The 20,200-nt window shown below is 43.5% G+C and overlaps 1 protein-coding gene across 1 annotated transcript in view; it reads right to left on the reverse strand.

The window, feature by feature from the left end:
- Positions 1-7,289: 7,289 nt before the first annotated feature.
- The window catches only part of col4a4 (collagen, type IV, alpha 4), an 80,838-nt gene continuing 67,927 nt past the window's right edge, over positions 7,290-20,200 (reverse strand). The window contains exons 36-47 of the mRNA XM_039788062.1: positions 19,711-19,785; positions 19,423-19,530; positions 17,569-17,676; positions 17,208-17,279; positions 16,950-17,078; positions 14,552-14,659; positions 14,310-14,465; positions 13,023-13,277; positions 11,796-11,912; positions 11,172-11,360; positions 9,193-9,476; positions 7,290-8,391 (exon numbers count right to left, since the gene is read on the reverse strand). Coding sequence (XP_039643996.1) covers positions 8,122-8,391; positions 9,193-9,476; positions 11,172-11,360; positions 11,796-11,912; positions 13,023-13,277; positions 14,310-14,465; positions 14,552-14,659; positions 16,950-17,078; positions 17,208-17,279; positions 17,569-17,676; positions 19,423-19,530; positions 19,711-19,785 — 1,871 coding nt within the window. The 3' untranslated portion in view covers positions 7,290-8,121. The remainder of the gene's footprint in view (positions 8,392-9,192; positions 9,477-11,171; positions 11,361-11,795; positions 11,913-13,022; positions 13,278-14,309; positions 14,466-14,551; positions 14,660-16,949; positions 17,079-17,207; positions 17,280-17,568; positions 17,677-19,422; positions 19,531-19,710; positions 19,786-20,200) is intronic.

Here is a 20,200-nt window from a genome sequence, read left to right on the forward strand (position 1 = left end):
CGCAGCTGACTCGCCACGCTCACGCCACGCAGCCAGCGTGCAGGAGGCCTAACAGGACAGATCATCACAGCTTGCTGCTCTCTTTGGGTTGTTGTTTTTTTTTTAATCTTTTTTACACTGAAACTGAAGAACATGAATAAAGAAGGTAAAGTTTATTTCAGCGAGAAACTCAGAAAAAAAAAGTCCAATCTGAAACAAATGTTCATCGTTTTTTTTTCTCTCCACAACTCAGGCTACGTTTACACATGGCCGGCTACTTTCAGAAACGGACATTTCACCCTCTCTCCGTTTTCAAAAAATAACATCGTGCACAGCTGTCAGTTGTTCGTTTACACGCAGCGGTGTCAAACTCATTTTCCCAGAAGGCCACACTGGAAAAAGAGGATCACACCGAGGACCAGACATGGAGAGCTTATTGACGTGCTTTTAGTTACTGCATGTCACTTATTTTCTTTTTTATCACTTATTTTGTTGTTTTTATTCCGACTTTTTTGTGGCTTTCTCAGACATTTGTCACCTTTTTGTAAATTTGTTGCTTTTTCCAACATTTTTGTACACTTTTTGTTGCATTTTTGTTGACATGAAGCCCTACAAAAGTCATCAAGCCATCCTAGAATTTAGCAAATCAAGCAAAACAAAGATAAATATTTTTTTAACAACAACCAGTTTCACAGCCTGAATATGAAAACTCTCTCTCTGCTTCTGACTTTCCGAGTCTCAGAGTCAGCAAATCTGCCGTATGTCTGCTTTGAATGTCAGGTAATTTCAGTTTAAAAAAACACTTTCCTTTGTTTTTGGTTTGGCACACAACTAGCGGGGCCAAAATTTATTGTGAACCCAAATTGATGTACGGGCCAGATCTAAATCTGCAACGGGCTGGATTTGGCCCGCGGGCCTTGAGTTTGACACATGTGGTTTACACAAACCCGTGTATATATATATATATATATATATATGCCGTCAAGAGCACGCCAAACCTGTAGGTGGCAGTGTAACGAGAAGCTCAAGCCCACGTTAGCCAATCAGAATTCTCCGTTTGCACAAACAAAGGAAATGTCTCAGTTTTTCAAAAATAACCACGTACGTGTAAACGGGATATGAAAGATATTCAGTTTCCTGTCACAGAGGAGTGAAGAAACTAGCAGATATTCACATTTAACAAAGCTGGAATCTGAGAAGTTTGACTTTTCTTTAAAAAAAAAAAAAAAGACTCGGAGCGATTAATCGATTGATCGACTATGAAAGAAAAACATGTTTTGAGGTTAAATAATTTGTCAAATGTATTCACAGCTTCTCACGCGATTCTCTTAGTACTTTATTAACAAAAATACTGACTGACCAAAGCCTCTCAGCTGACCAATCACAGGCCAATCAGAAGGGTTTTCAGTGCACTTCTGGGCGGAGCTGGAGGCGGAGCTAAAAGTTCACTAAGGTTGCTTTCTCTGTCGCTGCCCGATCGATCCGTACCGGAAGCCAAATTTGCGTTTTACCAACATTCCCCGACAGACTGTGAAAGCCACGTCTTCTAGCAAACAACAGAAGCATGCCTAAAAGCTCCTGTGTGGTGATATTCACTACCAACAATGTAGAGAACCCAGAACTTAAGATTTTATAAGATGCCGACCCGAAAAAAACTGAGCTTTTATGGAGACAAAAGTGGATACAGATGTGAGGAATCACCAGAGAGAATGGGGGAGACACTAAGCTAACGTTACGCCCGATGTAGTCCCTCATTTCTGTGTGGACTAGCTAGACCTTCCTCCACAGTGCTGCAGAGGAATATTTAATGTAAAAAAGTCAAAATATTTAATGTAAAAAAGTCAAAATATTTAATGTAAAAAAGTCAAAATATTTAATGTAAAAAAGTCAAAATATTTAATGTAAAATGTAAAAAAGTCAGAATATTTAATGTAAAAAAAGTCAGAATATTTTATGTCTCTCTGCTGATTCCTCAACATCTGTTTCCACTTTTGTCTTCATAAAAGCTCAGTTTTTCGGCCCTATGTTCCAAGATTTCTAAGATTTTTTTCAAAATTAGGCCCTATGTTCCCACATTCCCCTTTTTCATAAATTTGTATCAGATTTTATCCCCCTAACCCTAAAAATCTTGTGGGAGGATAGGGCTTAAATTGAAGGGAAATGTAGCAACAAAAGACCTAATTTTGTGGGAACATAGGGCTGTGAGAACATAAGGCTGTGGGAACATAAGGCTGTGGGAACATAGGGCTGTGAGAACATAGGGCTGTGAGAACATAGGGCTGTGGGAACATAGGGCTGTGGGAACATAGGGCTGTGGGAACAAAGAGCTGTGGGAACAAAGGGCTGTGGGAACATAGGGCTGTGGGAACATAGGGCTGTGGGAACATAGGGCTGTGGGAACATAGAGCTGTGGGAACATAGGGCTATGGGAACATAGGGCTGTGGGAACATAGGGCTGTGGGAACATAGGGCTGTGGGAACAAAGAGCTGTGGGAACATAGGGCTGTGGGAACATAGGGCTGTGGGAACATAGGGCTGTGGGAACATAGAGCTGTGGGAACAAAGAGCTGTGGGAACATAGGGCTGTGGGAACATAAGGCTGTGGGAACATAGGGCTGTGGGAACATAGGGTTTTGGGAAAATAGGCCCTAATTTGAAGAAAATTCTTAGAAATGTGGGAACATAGGGACTAATTTTCAGTGAAAACAATTTCTTAGAAATGTGGGAACATAGAGCTGACCCCAAAACTTAAGTTCTGGGTTCTCTACATTGTTGGTAGTGCATCCCATTACACAGCAGCTTTTAGGCATGTTTCCGTTTGTTGCTATCACATGGAATAAAGAGGAGAAAACCTTCACACTATACAAGTCAACAGAGAGCGTAGAATTTTCCCCCACAAGGTTGGGGCGGGACTTACATGCGCTCTTGGCGTTTTCTTTGGCAAAGTAATAAGCTGCCCTACTCTGCCTGTGATTGGCTAGTACTCGTTGCCTTCGTTGGTTGGATTGGTTAGGTTTTAGGCACGAGGAGTGAAACATCAGAGCCAAACAGAGGCCGAGTAGGGCAAGACATTTCTAGGAAAATGCAGATTGGCGTACCAGAAACCTGATTTGTTCTATGTGTGCGTGCGTAAAGATGGTATCAAGGCAGTGACCTTGATTGGTCAGAGCATATATTAAAAATAAAATTGGGTTTTTCCGGTATGAATCGGGTTCTGATGAGGAGAGAAAGTCATTTCAACACCACCAACCAATCAGCTGCTACATCACACCATGTGACGTGCAAAATATTTCTGTCAGGTAAAAACATTGGGTATTTTCACTCTCTAAAAGCTGTTTCCTGGTTTAACAACATGTTTCCCAAAAGCCCAAGGCGAAGTTCTCCAACTATAAGGATTATATTCTAGATGAATGGATTAGTTGTTTGATCTCTAAAATGTCATAAAATAAGGAAAAATGTGGATCAGTGTTTCCCAAAAAGCCCAAAATAATGTCTTGTTTTGTCCACAACTCAAAGATATTCAGTTTCCTGACCCAGAGGAGAGAAAAAACTAGAACATATTCACATTTAACAAGCTGACATCACTCAAGTTTACCTGTTTTTACATAAGAAAAGACTCAAATTGATTAATCGATTATCAAAATAGTTTAGCAATTCATTTAATAGTTGACAACTAATCCGTGAATCTTTGCAGCTCTACAACAGTTTTCTATTACCAGGCAGATGTTTGGTATGGTGTCTGAATTGGACCAAAGGTGCTGACACACCAAGCCGATAATCGGCCGTCTGACAGTCTGGCGAGGTCGGTGACTCGAGTCTGTTCGGTGTGTTCCGTGCTGTCGTCCGTCCGAGGGGCCGTCGGCCTTCATTTTGGCCGATTTGACATGTATAATCGGCGGGGTGGGCACTACCAGCAGTCGGACTCAATGACTCATCTGATTGGTGGAGAGCTAACCTGGAAACGGGGAGCGGGATGAGCGCGACTAGACTTTCTCAAAATCTGTTAAACTGACCTTTGTTGATCTGAAATGAAGACAGATTCAGCAACTGCACGGCCTATTTCTCGCTTAAAATGTTTTCAGAAACACTTTTTGGTGAACTATTTTAGTACAATATGAGCTCGTATTCCAAACGAGCCGCCATTATGGTTGGGGAGCAGCCAGACCCACGTGACGCGTTCGTCCAATCAGCTGCCGGTTTTCATTTTTTGGGCGGCAATACAGATTAGCGCCGCCTGCTGTTTTGGAGACGTATTACGTTTCGTGCACGCGCAGAATGTATGCTCAAGTCGGCATCTCTTCGGTGTGTTCTGAGGCACTTTTTGGACCTCGGGGAGGCTGGCTTTTCTGCCGATGGTCGGCCGTCGGGTTGGTGTGTCAGAGCCTTAACTCAGCAGATGTCTTCAAACATATATCTTGTAAGGGGAGACACAAATCGATCCTAGGAACCTGATTCGACTGCCAATCTCACAGTTATAACATTGCAGTTTGAAAATGTACTCATGAAACAAAGGATCCTTTTATGCTGGCTATATGGGGTGCTGATTTTACATAGACATGCTTATCTATAGCCTACTTTGGTACAAATATTATCCTATTAAAAAATTATGTTAATAACATATAGACCAAAGGGTAGCATGCTAATGTGACAACCACAGAGGACTTAGCACTGGTGCACAGGGCCTGAAATCAACACCCGACCAAGCGCCAAATGTGGGTGAATGTTGCCAGTGGTGGATGAAAACCATGAATTTAATTCAATTACATTTTATTTATAGCGTCAAATCATAACAAGAGTTATCTCAGGACACTTTACGGATAGTGTGGGTCTAGACCACACTCTATAATTTACAAAGACCCAAAAATCCCCAAGAGCAAGAATTTGGTGTAACAGTGGCGAGGAAAAAAGTTTTTACAGACATAGCCTGGCGGTAAGTCTATCTGCCACGTCAAAAAAAATAGAGTGATTAGTTGTTTTCAGCAGCTGTTGTTTACATTTCCTTGGATTGGAGTTTGAAAATGCTTCTGCACATTAACTGGGTTGAAGGGATAGGGGTAAGGTTTAAAGGCTCTGACGCACCAACCTGACGGCCAACCGTCGGCAGAAAAGCCAGTCGGACTGATCAGTCGGCTCCCCGAGGTCCAAAAAGTGCCTCAGAACACACCGAAGAGACGCCAACATGAGTGTACGTTCTGCGCATGCGCGAGATGTAATACGTCTCCATAACAGCAGGCGCCGCTAATCTGTATTGTCGCCCAAAAAATGAAAACCAGAAACCTTTCTAGACCTGGTAAACACAGAGCACACTGTCGTCACCCATTGTTTACATCAGAGAGAGGTGATAGTGGTCAAGAAGGATTGTTGTTGTCATTACTCGGTGAACAGAAGGAAATACGATGGCCAGTAATAAGAAGATACTGGCGCTGTCAGCTCCGGTTTTCTCGTGCACGGATTCGCTAGTCAAGGGCTAGCACTCCAACAATCAGATTGGTCATTAAGTCCGACCGCCCACTGGCCGATTCAACAAGTCAAATCGGCCCAAATGAAGGCGGCATGGAACACACCGAACAGACTCCAGTCACCGACCTCGCCAGACGGCCGATAATGGGGTTGGTGTGTCAGAGGCTTAAGGGTGAAGGGTTAGGGGTAGATAGGGCCGATTGGTTAGGGGTGAAGGGCTAGGGGTTAAGGGTTAAAGCTCCATTGTGTAATGTTTTGAGTTGATTCTTAGCAAAAACCTCTTTCTTTCACAAATATGTGCTCATTCATGTGTAATTACTTTCACCAACTAATCAAAGTATTCTCGTCAGCGTAGAATCTGACATTCAGAATCATGTTGCGCCTCCATCTTTAAAATACATTACCTAAAGAGGGACATACCTCAGAGTTTCGCGTTTTTAAATGAATGCCAGAGGGAGATTACTCGATCTGCCGGCAGATTTGAAAGCCCGTTGAAAATGTAGGATCACGCTGATACTTTGCTAACATTAGCTTGCATTCGTTTGGGAACCTGATAGCTGATGTTAGCAATGAAATGGTACCAAAATAACAAAAAAGTAAAACTATTATTACACTGGAAGGAACACTCCCGGACGAAGTCATACTTCTTGGAACAATACGGCCACCGTAGGAGTTAAAACGCGCTCGGAATGGGAGGGGCTAGAAAGTAATACTCAGTTGGTTTGGTTGTCATATACAATTTCACCGCTAGACGGGAGAAATTCTTACACAATGTAGCTTTAAGGGGTAAGGATTATGGGTGAAAGGTTAGGGGTTGGTTAGGGGTAAGGATTAGGGGTAGATAGGGCCGATTGGTTAGGGGTGAAGGGTTAGGGGTAGATAGTAGGACTGTGCAATTAATCGAAATTTAATCGTGAATATGATTTCTGCTCGCAATGATAACAAAATCAGAATAATCGAGAAAAACTATTATTTAGCTCATTACGTTTTGCAAGTAAACTCTTATTTTCTCTTGAAAAAATTAAGTTTAAATAGGAAAAGTATTAAGGCAAATTTCAGTTTCTTTTCCTTTTACTGTTGATTTATTGAAGTTTTTTTAAGTTCAATAATTGCAACATCTTTCCAGAAGTCAATGAGTAACGTGTTAAATTATTTTTTATTATTATTATTATTATTTTAATATTGACTGAAATAATTGTGATTATATTTTTTTCCATAATCGAGCAGCCCTAGTAGATAGGGCCGATTGGTTAGGGGTGAAGGGTTAGGGGTAGATAGGGCAGATTGGTTAGGGGGTAAGGGTTAGGGGTAGATAGGGCCTATTGGTTAGGGGTGAAGGGTTAGGGGTAGATAGGGCCTATTGGTTAGGGGGTAAGGGTTAGGGGTAGATAGGGCCTATTGGTTATGGGTGAAGGGTTAGGGGTAGATAGGGTCTATTGGTTAGGGGTAAGGGTTAGGGGTAGATAGGGCCTATTGGTTAGGGGTAAGGGTTAGGGGTAGATAGGGTCTATTGGTTAGGGGGTAAGGGTTAGGGGTAGATAGGGCCTATTGGTTAGGGGTAATGGTTAGGGGTAGATAGGGCCTATTGGTTAGGGGTAGAGATGTTCCGATACTGATACCAGTATTGGTATCGGCTCCGATACTGCCTAAAACGCTGGTATCGGTATCGGGAAGTACTGGAGTTTATGCACCGATCCGATACCACGTAATAAAGCCCTAAAGAAAATCTATGTTAAAGTAGTTCATTTATGTTCTTTTTCCGTTATAACTGAAGTCAAACTGGAGAATAAAAGAAAGTGGCCTTCATTGTTTGTTCATGTTTCACAAAGACCAACAACAAAATATAGAAATCATATCACATCCATACAGGGATAGTAGTATACAGTTGTTAAAACATAATAAAATATATGACGCACTGGTATCGGATTGGTACTATCGGCCGATATGCAATATCAGGTATCGGAATCGGTATCGGGAAGCAAAAAATGGTATCGGACCATCTCTAGTTAAGGGTAAGGATTAGGGGTAGATAGGGCCAATTGGTTAGGGGTGAAGGGTTAGCTGAATGGGATGGGATGGCTGAATCATGCGAGCAACAAAAATATGAGGACGATTCAAAGAAAAATTCAAAGAAGACGGTTTAATTCTAAGTCAACATTTTGGCAACGGCGATGTTGGTGAGTTGCGCTGACAGGAGAAATCAATAAATAGAAAGATAAAAATATATTTTAAGAGTCATTAATTATATTGATTTTGTTAATGACTGGACAGCACTTACATGTGCATTCTTAACAAGTCAGAGACAAGGCTCGTGCGTTTTATTTTACCTTTAAGAGTCAAAAGAAATCGGCAGGTAAAAAATCTGCTTGAAAAAAAATCTAAAAAGGATTGATTGGTTGTCAGTGTTTTCTTAAAGTATTTAACTTTTTGTTAAAAATATATATTCCAGCTTCTTTCCTTAAAATATTTCAAATTTTTTTGTCAACATTTTTAGACTTTTTCTCTCAAAATATTCCGACATTTGTTCTCTAAATATCCATGATTCCCGCCCTATAGACACACCTGTGGTGATCTGAAAAGCATTGATTGGTTGGCAGTGTTAAACATGACAGCGTGTCCTCGCAGAGACAAACAGAAGCGTCCGGTCCGGTCCGTCCTCTCAGACTCGGCGTCGTCTCGTTCTTACTCCCTCATGCAGACGCTGCACCTGCCGATGCTCTCCCTCTGCTGCCAGCCCTCCGTCAGCGTGGAGGACGCCGAGCTGTCGGAGGCCGAGGAGGCGGCAGCGGACGTATCCACTCGGGTCAGCCAGAAACTGTAGATGTTGGCAAAGTAGTGGCAGGTTCCCCGCGGGCCCTGGCACTCCACGAAGGGCTGCGCCCGGAAGTCTGCCAGACAGCTGCCGGACGAGGTCAGAGACTGGCCGCCGCCCTCGTCTCCGGCGCCCGTATGCTGCAACACACACAGGAAGTCACATCATCAGCACGAGGGGTCGACAGATACTGTTTTTTCATGGCCGATACCGATTATTAATAGTTAATGAAACCAATATTTGTAAAGTAGCAATGCCACAGGGTGAAAAGCTTAACTGGCTTCGACCGAAGAATGAGACGCTTTTGCTTCAGGCTCCTGAATGTCAACAGCAGCGAGGGTGATGAGTGTTGATTGGCAATCACCCGTATAACATCTAGCCAATCAGATGGTGTTGTGGGCAGGACATTAAGTCAGAGACAGTGGTGAGTGGAAGGACAGACACAGAGCTTCAGCTTAATCTAGAATAATGTGTCCGCCATTGACCAACAAAAACCTGGTCTAAAGTCAATAACGCAGCATTTCATTGTTATTTTAACAGCAGCACACACACATGCAGAAGATTACAAATAAAAATATTACGGTGCAAATCCTCCATCATAATAGCAATACTCCAAGGTCCAAACGCGCCTGGCATTTAAAGGGAATGGGAGATGATCTCTGATTGGTTGATTGCATGTTACGCCCAAAACACACCTCTGATTAATGAAGACACAAAGTACAACCCTTTAGAACCAGGCCCCCCCGCGAACGGACCCTTTTTTCTGCCGTCAAATTAGCAAAAGTGGATTTGGACACACCCTAAACGCACCTGCGCCAGGCGCTTCACGCCGTGCGCTTCAACCGTTAAAATAGGGCCCATACTGTGTAAGTAGGACGCCTGCTGTTTTTGGGGATATTTTAGTGTTAAATTGACCCTGCTTGTGCCTCTGCAGTACCCACCATGAGGAAGGAGTACCCGGTCCAGAGTCTCCTCCAGCTGGGGGGGCAGTCCGGCTGGGTGGAGGTCTGGCTGTGCAGGGCGATGGGAGAGGAGGGGGATTCACACACCACGCAGCGGCTGATGTGATCTTCAATGGAGGCTCCGCCCACAGGCAAACTGGGCACGGCCGCCGTCGTCGACAGCCAATAGGATTTATCGTTGCGGCTGGCGTACGAGCAGGTTCCCATGTTACAGGAGGAGAACGGCATGGTGGAAAAGACCCGCATACATGACCCCGCCTGACCTGGAAACATAGAAAGTACAGATATTAATTAAAATACAATTAAGCAATAGACAGGCCTGTGGTATGTTGTGATAGTATCAGCAAAAATGACAATATCAAGTTATAGTCACATTTCGATTTCAATATATTTTTATTAGTGCTGTCAAATGATCAAAATATTTAATCGCAATTAATCACATTAATGTCATTGTCAACCATCAGGCCATCAGCTGTGTGCTCGGCCATCAGGTGTGTGTTTGGCCATCAGCTGTGTGCTCGGCCATCAGGTGTGTGCTCGGCCATCAGCTGTGCTCTTGGCCATCAGCTGTGCGCTCGGCCATCAGCTGTGCTCTTGGCCATCAGCTGTGCTCTTGGCCATCAGCTGTGCTCTTGGCCATCAGCTGTGCTCTTGGCCATCAGCTGTGCGCTCGGCCATCAGCTGTGCTCTTGGCCATCAGCTGTGCGCTCGGCCATCAGCTGTGGACTCGGCTATCAAGTGGTATTTCAGACTGGACGTGCTGCGATGATAGTTCACTTCACAACGACAAAACACACACATCACTTTTGTCTTGTCAATGGAACCATTTGGCAACTTTTCAAAAGTAAACTTTCCATTCAGAATCTTATCGGCATCCATTTTGGCATCTCGCGCTCGCCATCAACTCAAAACGTAACGTTAGCCTGCTACTCTTTGGCCGGCTCGCAAGCCCAAACAAGTGTGTGCGGCGTGCCTGTTGTTTTGTTTCCGGTCTAGCTAGATCCGGTGTGGTGTTGTAGTTTTTCTAATGTTACTAGTTGTTGCAACAGCATGTGAAAAAAACTACAAAGTCAAACAAATATACGCCGTTAAAATGGGTTTGCGTTAACGCCGTTAATAGCACGTTTAACTGACAGAACTTATTTTTATTAATAAATAATCACGTTCACAAGAAAATAGGCTAACTAACTAAGCAATGAAGGCAGCGGTAGAGCAGCAACTCCCGTGTTCTGCAAGGTAAAATGACTTTTGAAGTCATTTTTGAAGAGGTTTGAAGAGAGCAGAGATAACGCTTCAGTTCCCCGTCATAAAGGGTCTGACAGCAAGGTGAAGCGCTGAAATTATTCTGAATATAGCGTACACTTAAACGGGATACTTTCCTGACTTTCGGTACCCAACCCTAGTATTTACAGTGCCTAAACCGGAGCATTTCCAGTCCAAGCTGAGGGATCGGGCTAGCATAGAAATCTAGACGCACCCAGGCGGTTCCACCTGAATTCCCTGCTACTTGAAAACAAAGAAGATGGCTGCTGCTGCTGGCGAACAGCGGTCTTTGGAATCGGCTTTGGCCGTGACTCTGGAAGACTTGGAGTTCAGCTTTTCTTTGAGAAAAGAACGGCACTGAAGTCATTCTTAAAAAAGGAAGATGTGTTCAGAGTTTAAAGTTTATCTATCAACTAGCTTTGCTCTGGTTGGTTGTAGCGCTATCATATTGCGTGCAGAGGGAATTTTAAAGACAACCGTTTATCCCGTCCTTCGGAGTGGTCCCAGACCCAACATCTTGATGTGGGTCTGGCTTGTCAGGCTAGGATCGGGCAGGTTTAGAGCAAGATTTAGGTGATGAGGATGTTTTCAGTGGCACTGAATTGTTTGCGAAACCAAACTCTTAAAAAGGCCAAATACAATATTTAGTTCAACAGCATGGAAACCAATGTATGTGTATGTTTCTGTGTTTATACCTAAGTCCTGAGTGTGAGCCTTCTCCTGACCCTCCAGGTACAGCAGGCTGTATCCAGTCCACAGCACCCTCATGTTCAGAGGGCAGGAGGGAACCGTCTTTGATTGGCTGTGCATCACCAACAGGAAGCCCAAGTTCAAGGTTTTGGTTGATCCAGGAGTGCCGGGGTCACCCATTAGACCACGATCACCTGAGACACAAAGACCAAAGGAAGTTCAATCCACAACAACTGAACACTTAGACAGACAGTTGCACCAAGATGTCGCCATCTGGATCACACTTTAAACTCCCAAAACTCAGAACCAACAGATATAAACACTCTTTTGTACCTGCAGCCATTCTACTTCTTAATTCTATAAAGAATAGAGTGTGGATCGGGCGGCATGAATATGGAGCTTCTACCCCAGTTCATGCGAATGCAAATGTTAAATTTCAAGCAAAAGAAATACTTGGAATTGATGGTGGAGGTAAATATTCATGAAAAAGGACAAGTTTGTTAACACAGATTTTGATAATGAACAACTAAACATGTTACACACTGGACCTTTAATGTAATTTTCATTTTGTGTGTGAAACACAAACAAACAAACAAACAGTCAGAGGTACAGACAGGTGGAGGTCTTACCTTTCTCTCCCACTACTCCACTCTCCCCCAGCCGGCCTGGCTCTCCTGGGTCTCCTTGTAGACCTTGGGGCCCCTCAGAGCCTCTTGGTCCCTCAGGCCCGATGTCCCCCTTCCTACCTGAAACACATCATCCATCACCTTAATGATCAGCTGCACTGAGACTAAACTGATGTTAGAAAGGCAAAGTAAGGCAGCTTTATTTGTGTAGCACATTTCAGCAACAAGGCAACTCAAAGAGCTTTACATACAACATTAAAGAGCAGCTAAAAACAGTTAAAAAAATCCATTAAAAATAAAGATGCACCGAATCCAGATTTTTGGTGTTCGGTCGAATACCGAATCCACTGGTTTAAGATTTCAAGATTCCATCCTCAGTCCATTAACACAGTAAACACATTAAAACAAGTCCAAACAACTATCTCAAGTTCTGGCACATTCCATTGATGATTTGTTCAATGCACTTACTTAGTATTTGTATTGGACTATAGTCCCCTGGTGATTAGTTTATGTAAATATGTGTGTTGTCTGCATAATATGGTAACTTATTTTGCTGTTTTTCATAATCTGAGCCAGTGGAAGCATGTAGATGTTAAACAGAAGAGGCCCAAGAATGGAGCCTTGGGGGACTCCGCACTTCATATTTGTCGGCTCAGACGCATAATTACCTATAGACACAAAGTAGTACCTATTCTTTAAGTAGGATTCAAACCAGTTTAGTACTGTGTCAGAAAGTGTTTTTCAGTTTTCCAATTGGTCTATAATATGTTGGGGTCGACTGTGTCAAAAGCAGCACTGAGATAGTAAGTAATACTAAGACTGAAACTTTGTCGGTATTCACGTGGATGTCATTGAGTACGTTTACATGCACAACAGTATTCCATTAATATTCAGAATATGACACTATTCCGAATTTGATACGGGTCATGTAAACAGCATATTCTGGTTGGATATTCAGAAAAAGCCTTTTTCCGAATATAGCATTTTCAGATTAAGACGTGTGATATTCTGGTATTATTCTGGTTTTAAAGGCATTATTTGGACATGTATTATACAGCGAAAAACAAGTAATTAATAACAACAAATATAAGATCACTGTTTTTCTTGATTACATTGTTTTTGTGATCTTTGGGAGCCGAAATTGAAATCTCGATCAAAATTCGATTGATTGCACAGCCCTATCTGAAATAACAGAAAACGTTTATAACGGGACATGTTGCTGATTCTCACCTTCGGATCCCGTCCGGCCCCTTTCTCCTTGGATGCCAGCATTTCCATCCTCACCGGGAGGGCCAGGGGGTCCTGGGGGTCCTGGAGGGCCCTCTGACATCGGAGGGTAAGGGGAGCAGGAGACTCGTCCCTTCTCCCCCTTTGGACCCACAATTCCAGCAGATCCCTTCGGTCCTGGACGCCCAGGGGTACCGGCACAACCTCCAGGACCCTTATCCCCAGGTAGACCCATCAGTCCTGCAGACCCCTTCAGACCTGATTGCACACACAAACGGAGATACTTAACTAAGTGACAGGCCATGGTGAGATGTCCTGACGTACAAAAAGGGATCTCAAATTGACCCAACTGCTGGAATATACAGGCTGCCGTAGTCAGGCATTTTGATTCGTTTCACCAATTTATGAACTTATTCGGACAAGAGCAAACAGTGTGTGGTGAAAAGGAACCGAAACTGCTTAAAAAAAAGAATATAATTTATAATTGTTTGCCCTTTGTACGGACTGATTTAAGATCTGCAGAAAGTCTGCTAAATGTTTTGCAGAACACTGCATCTGCAGATTACGTGTGTCCCTGCTAATTACTCTGTTTTTGTCTCTATGTGCACACCTTGGAGTCCATTTTGTGTCTGACGCATCAGTAATGTTGCCATCAGTTTAATATTCTTTGAGTTCAGACAACCCTCCGGATCAGGCCTGGACTTTGAAGTGATTATGGCCATACAGAGCATTTAAAGGTCCCATGACATGGTGCTTTTTGGATGCTTTTATATAGGCCTTAGTGGTCCTCCAATACTGTATCTGAAGTCTATTTTATCTAGGCCTTAGTGGTCCCCTAATACTGTATCTGAAGTCTCTTTTATATAGGCCTTAGTGGTCCCCCAATACTGTATCTGAAGTCTATTTTATCTAGGCGTTAGTGGTCTCTTAATACTGTATCTGAAATCTCTTTCCCAAAATTCAGCCTTAGTGCAGAATTACAGCCACTAGAGCCAGTCCCACAATGAGCTTTCCTTAGAATGTGCCATTTCTGTGCAGAGAAAGGGGAGGTAACCTTGCTCCTTATGACCTCATAAGGAGCAGATTCCAGATCGGCCCATCTGAGCTTTCATTTTCTCAAAGGCAGAGCAGGATACCCTGGGCTTGGTTTACACCTATCACCATTTCTAGCCACTGGGGGACCATAGGCAGGCTGGGGGAACTCATATTAATGTTAAAAAACCTCATAAAGTGAAATTTTCATGCCATGAGACCTTTAAAGATCTCTCAGATACATGGACAGAGTCTGACCTTTCAGTCCTGGATTTCCGGGAATGCCTGGTGGTCCTTCGAGCCCCGGGGTTCCCTTTGGACCCGGTGGCCCGTGGAACCCCGTGTCCCCATTGTCCCCGTCATCTCCCGGAACAGGAGGGTTTGGACCTGGCTCCCCCATGTCACCAGCACACCCTGAAACACCAAAAACAAAGATCAGAGGTCACCCAGGATGATGCTAATCTGGTATTGTTTATTAAACCTGAAGGATAAAGTCTGACCTGGCTCTCCATCTGCTCCTGTACAGCCAGGATCTCCACGGGGCCCGGGAATTGGATCTTTACAGTCTTGTCCAGAGTTCCCCGGAAACCCCAAAGGCCCTGGTGGTCCTACAACACATGAAGACCCAGACAGTCAAACTAGGGTTGCCTTTACACCTGAGCAGTTTGGTCTGATTTAATTTGGTCTGATTTAACTAGGAATGCACGGAATCCCGATTTTTGGGGTTCGGCCGAATACCTAAACCACTGGTTAAGATTCTGCTGAATCCTCCTCCCATCCTCAGTCCATGATCCAAGTGAACACATGAATGAAGTAAGAAACGTCCACAGCCTCTAAAATAGTTAAATGTAACAACTTAATGTTGAATTCATATTGTAGGAAAGCACATCGCTATCGCCAGATGAGGGACAATTTAGTTTGGCAAATTTTCTCTAACCAGTGTATGATGAAGGCATGTTGGGGGGGTGAAATTAGAAAGCTAACGTTAGCTAACGAGCAGCAGCCGGCCGTTCGGTCGCTCCGCTCCCACTGTAGGGAGACTCATTTACTGAGAGAACGGCTGACAGCCCGGGAGAGGCACTGAAGTTGCTGCATTTTGGCCGCTGCCCGGAGATTCCTTCATGCACAACTCGTATTCTTTCGAATGTTTCATACCAAATGTTGTAACAGCGGTCATGTTGTGCATTGTTTAGGGTCCTCGCCACCACCAGACAAATCAGCATTGAACAAACTGAACATGTAGCTGGACTTGAATGGCCTTCTTTCGACTGAAAGTACTGCCAAACAACAACGTTTTCTGCTCACCAGTGCCATGTCCACTTTCTTACAGCCTGCTGCATTGAACTCTCCACCTACGTAAACACCTTCCCGTAGGGCTGGCGATAAATTGATTTTATCAATTAACTCGAATGTGTAGTTAACGTCGACTTGTTTAAATGAAAATCGATTTTCTCCTTACCATCCGCCGACGCTCCCCTCTGGGCTCCCGTAGCTCCGAACGGGCTCAGCCCCGCACACGTTTGCCATAGAGATACACAAACAACATGGCAGTGACAGGGACTAAAATTAATTGAGAGTAACTGAGAGTCATCTATTCTAGGATAACTGAACCACCAGCTACCGCTGACCTGACGGAGCACCATGGAGCACCAGAGCCGGTGTTGAGGAACTCTGTAGCGGCTCAACACATCTACTAAATGCCGCTGATACGACCGAGCTGTGACGGAGGTCTGCAGTGGCTTAAACAACTAGCAATCGCCGCTCTGTAGCACGGAGCTCCTCTTCGATGTTTGTTTTTACCGCTAGTTACTACCATAGACTGTTAATATTAATAATATACAGTCTATGGTTACTACGAAGGAGCTTGCTAACAGGTATGCTACATTCAAGAGACCACGGGATGTTAACGTACGTTACTCAGCAACAGGTGAAAATAGGGGCAAGGTTGCGCAATAACGTTAAAATGATTTGAACTTTTAGCGAGGCACAAAGTGATTTACCTTTATGTGTGAAAACAGCTTTATCCCACGCATCCGTTTTGTTGTTGTTGAATATATATAATATATACTGTATATATATTATATGTTGAATATATAGCCCCATGTGTGTGTGCGTGTGTGTGTGTATGAGTCAGAATAAAATAAAGTTAAAACTTTTTTTGAACAATTTCTTATGTCATCTGCAGATTGATTTTAAGTAGGGGGAGAAAAAATCGATTTAAATCTTAAATTTTATTTTATTTTTTTTTTTAATCAGGGTTTTTTTTTTAGGCCGTATCGCCCAGCCCTACCTTCCCGTAATCAACGGCGCCGTCATTATGTCGACCAGCGTAGCGCAAGCGTAGGTTCGGAAGAAACCCAACACCGTCAAAAAGCCCAATATTTGGCCAATTCGGTCCATCCCCTGAGTCAATGCAGGGGGGCCTCCAAAGTATTGCAACATTTTTTTTCTAAAATGTAAAAGTCTTAACATGAATCTAACATTTTATTAGCAAATATGAATCCCCACTGATGATAGGCTGACTGGCCTATAGGTAAGGTAGTCACTTAGATATCCATCTCCAGATACAGTTCATCCTAAGGATTCACTGTGCCACAATGTATGTTTTAACATAAAGATAGGATTTATAAAATCATGCCAACAATTATTAAATTTAATTTTAATAGCTTAGTATTCTATGCAAAAGTATGTATATAGGTATTAGGCTGTCCTACACGTCATTGTAGGAATTCCGCTGCATTTTATACAACATATACAGTATAGTAGGGGGTCCCTGCTCCATCTCTCTTTCAGTTAAGGGGTCCTTGGCCTAAAAAAACCTTGAAGACCCCTGCTTTAGACGGATCCCTGCATGTCTGTGACATCCTGAGCCTGATGGGAATCAGACTTGCTACTGACCTTTGTTTCCTGGGGGGCCTCTAGGTCCAGGTGAGCCGGGCTGGGATTCACCAATGGGTCCTGGAGGACCCGGGGGTCCTTTATCCCCTGGAAGACCTGTAGAACCTGGAGGACCCAGCGTACCCAGACCTAAACAGAGAGACCAACGTGATCTTTGTGACGCCGATGACATACCCAGTGACTACACTTTAACATATTGGATGGTCTTTAACCACCATTTTTTTTGTGTGTGTGTGTGTGTGTGTGTGTCTCTCATACCTCTGGTCCCCATGTCCCCCTTCACTCCTTTCAGTCCGTCCAGTCCGTGAAGTCCCAGCGGTCCAGGAGGACCTGACGCAGCAAAAATCATTCAGAAAAACCAGAATGTCAACTTATTATTAAACGTACTCACGCAGCTGTGCATGATATCTGTCAGATCCATATAATACCAAACAACTAACCACTAGGTTAGGAAAAACTAACTGCATCGAGTCTCAGGAAAGACTATCGAGTTTTTAGATACACATGACATGTTTAAACCAAAATAAAATTTCCCCTCCTTCACTCAACGATCTTTGCTACTTGTTAGGTTAAAACTACAAGATGGCGGACATGATAGCAGCGGGGGTTGAGTTCTGACCTGGCAGTCCAGTGCAGCCCTGCTGGCCTGGAGGACCGTCAGCCCCAGATTTACCAGGAAGACCTGGGAGCCCCCAACGGCCCCGGGGACCAGAGGGGCCAACCACACCTGCAATAAACCATACAGACAGACAGACAGACAGAGGGACAGGCAGACAGACAGAGTGACAGACAGACGGACAGAGAGACGGATGGACAGACAGACAGACAGAGAGAAACACAGACAGACAGACAGGGTTAGGGGCTCAGACTGGATGTTGATGACTTGTAGTCTCTATCTACTCCATCAGTAGTAAGTGTCACCAGCATCATTTAGCGATTCACACTGACTGGGAATATTCATTATTATATATTCATATTTATTGTTCGCCAAAGCTTGAATAATTCACAGAATAATCATGAATTCACAAAATGTAAAGAGGAAAAAATGCGTTCTGTTATTTATCATTTCAAGCATTTAGAGCAAAACCCAGCACCTGACTGGGAACGATACAGAGAGGATTACCAACGGCCGCTGAGGGCAGATGAACTCACGCTAGTCTCTTTTCTGTAAATAGGCTACAATGAAACCTTCGTGAGTAGAAAGTCAATACTTATCAATGCATGTAGACCGGCATCAACATGTAGAAAGCCATATTTCACTCTGCTCTGTCTGCTCTGTCCACCGCGCTGGTTTACCCAAACACAGCTCTACTCTGCTAATGGAGAATTTTTACAAACAAGCTAAAAGAAAAGCTGTCGGTTTTTAGTCTAACTGTTTATCTTAGTTTGCCGGGAATCTGGAAATTTTGACAAATTCTTGTAAACCTCACTGCTGGCTGAACAAACCAAACTCTCCGCTAGAGCGGACAATCTGAAGCTACTTAATATGCACGTGAATGACGCGATGTTATGTTCGAGTGATGATGATGATGGTTGTATTATTTTGCAACATCGTTTCATTGCAAATGAGGCATACATGACGAGTGCACAGCCTGCTTATCGGTCCATTCACCATTAAAGCTGGGCTTTTCCACCTCTTTGACAGTGACATGTTTACCTGACAACAGCCGTTTCTTTCTGCAAGCATTTTCCACCAATCAGGACGCTGCATACTACAATAATGTTTCCATAACGACAGACTTTAACCATCACTCCTCAGTGAACTGCCTCCGAGTCTGAGATCATTTTCAATGCCAGTTATCATTAAGGAGTTTCCATGGTTTTTAGGAGTTTGCTCACACTAATACATGTACAAAAAAAATTGTATTAATTCAGTAAGAAAGTGAAGATTTCTAACAAGAATAGGCGTATTAGGTATAAATTCATTTTATTTTCTTTATTTGAAAGTCCGGCCACCAGAGTGCTTAGAAAAATTCTGAAAAAAATGTAGTTGATGATCCCTGGTGTAGACTCTCTGTCCAGTCAGAGACATATATTGTGTAATTGATGTTTTCAGTTCAATTAATTAAATCCAAGTAAATGGAACACTCACAAGATGTCACCAAAATCACTCTGTCCCCTTTAAATCTTTCAGAAAATTATGTAAGTGTATCGAATTATATCGAATCGTATCGAATCGTATCTTTGGCTGAATATCGTGATATATATCGTATCATGAGCTGAATATCGTGTATCGTATCGTATCGTGAGATTAGTGTATCGCTACAGCCCTACCTCTGATTAATGAAGACACTAAGTGCAACCCTTTAGAACCATGCGCCCGGCTCACGGACCCTTTTTTACCGCCGTCAAACTAGCAGAAGTGGATTTGGACACGCCCTAAACACACCTGCACCAGGTGCTTCTCGCCATGCGCTTAGATCGTTAAAATCGGGCCCTTCATGTTAAAGAACGAACAGCTGAGCGTCTGTACCTGGGTCACCAAGGTTCCCCCGATCGCCTGGATCTCCTTTGCATCCGCTCTGTCCTGGACTGCCGTTAAAACCAGGTTCTCCAAGATCTCCTTGAGGTCCAAGAGGTCCTGCAGGGAGAGAAAAAAACCCTGATTCATCCAGAAACTCACATTTTTACTGACCTCAACTTCTCTGTTAGGAGCCAAATGTCACCAACATAGCGATACAATAGAGTGGTTTTGTTTTACTGGCTGTGTATTCAATCCATCTTTAGTGTCTGTTTCAGCGCTTCAGAAGCAGATGATCACCTGAGGGCCCGAAGTCTCCAGGAGGGCCCCTGTTTCCAGGTGGACCATAACAACCAACCGACTGTCCTTCATCACCTGAGACACAAATACAAACGTTACAAACCAACCTGCCCAGTTAAAGGGCCATTAAACTGGACCCTATTTTCCCACGTTTTTGTGTCTAAGTGACTAATAGGAACACCAATCTTTGGAATTAAGCTATGGACCTTTATCACAGCAGACATGTTGACTTGTCATAGTGGGAAAAGCACAGCTGAGATTGATAACCTTAATGATGGCTCAGTTCCATCACGTGTCCCAGTAAGATATTTCAGTGAGTCAGCATGCACAATAGAAGGGCCTCTCCTAAGTGGAATGCAGCCATCAGTAATGGTTTAATACAAGGGTCTCTCCTAAGTGGAATGCAGCCATCAGTAATGGTTTAATACCAGGGTCTCTCCTAAGTGGAATGCAGCCATCAGTAATGGTTTAATACCAGGGTCTCTCCTAA

The sequence above is a fragment of the Perca fluviatilis genome, chromosome 2 (assembly GCF_010015445.1).
Source record: "Perca fluviatilis chromosome 2, GENO_Pfluv_1.0, whole genome shotgun sequence".
Taxonomy (NCBI): Eukaryota; Metazoa; Chordata; class Actinopteri; order Perciformes; family Percidae; genus Perca; species Perca fluviatilis.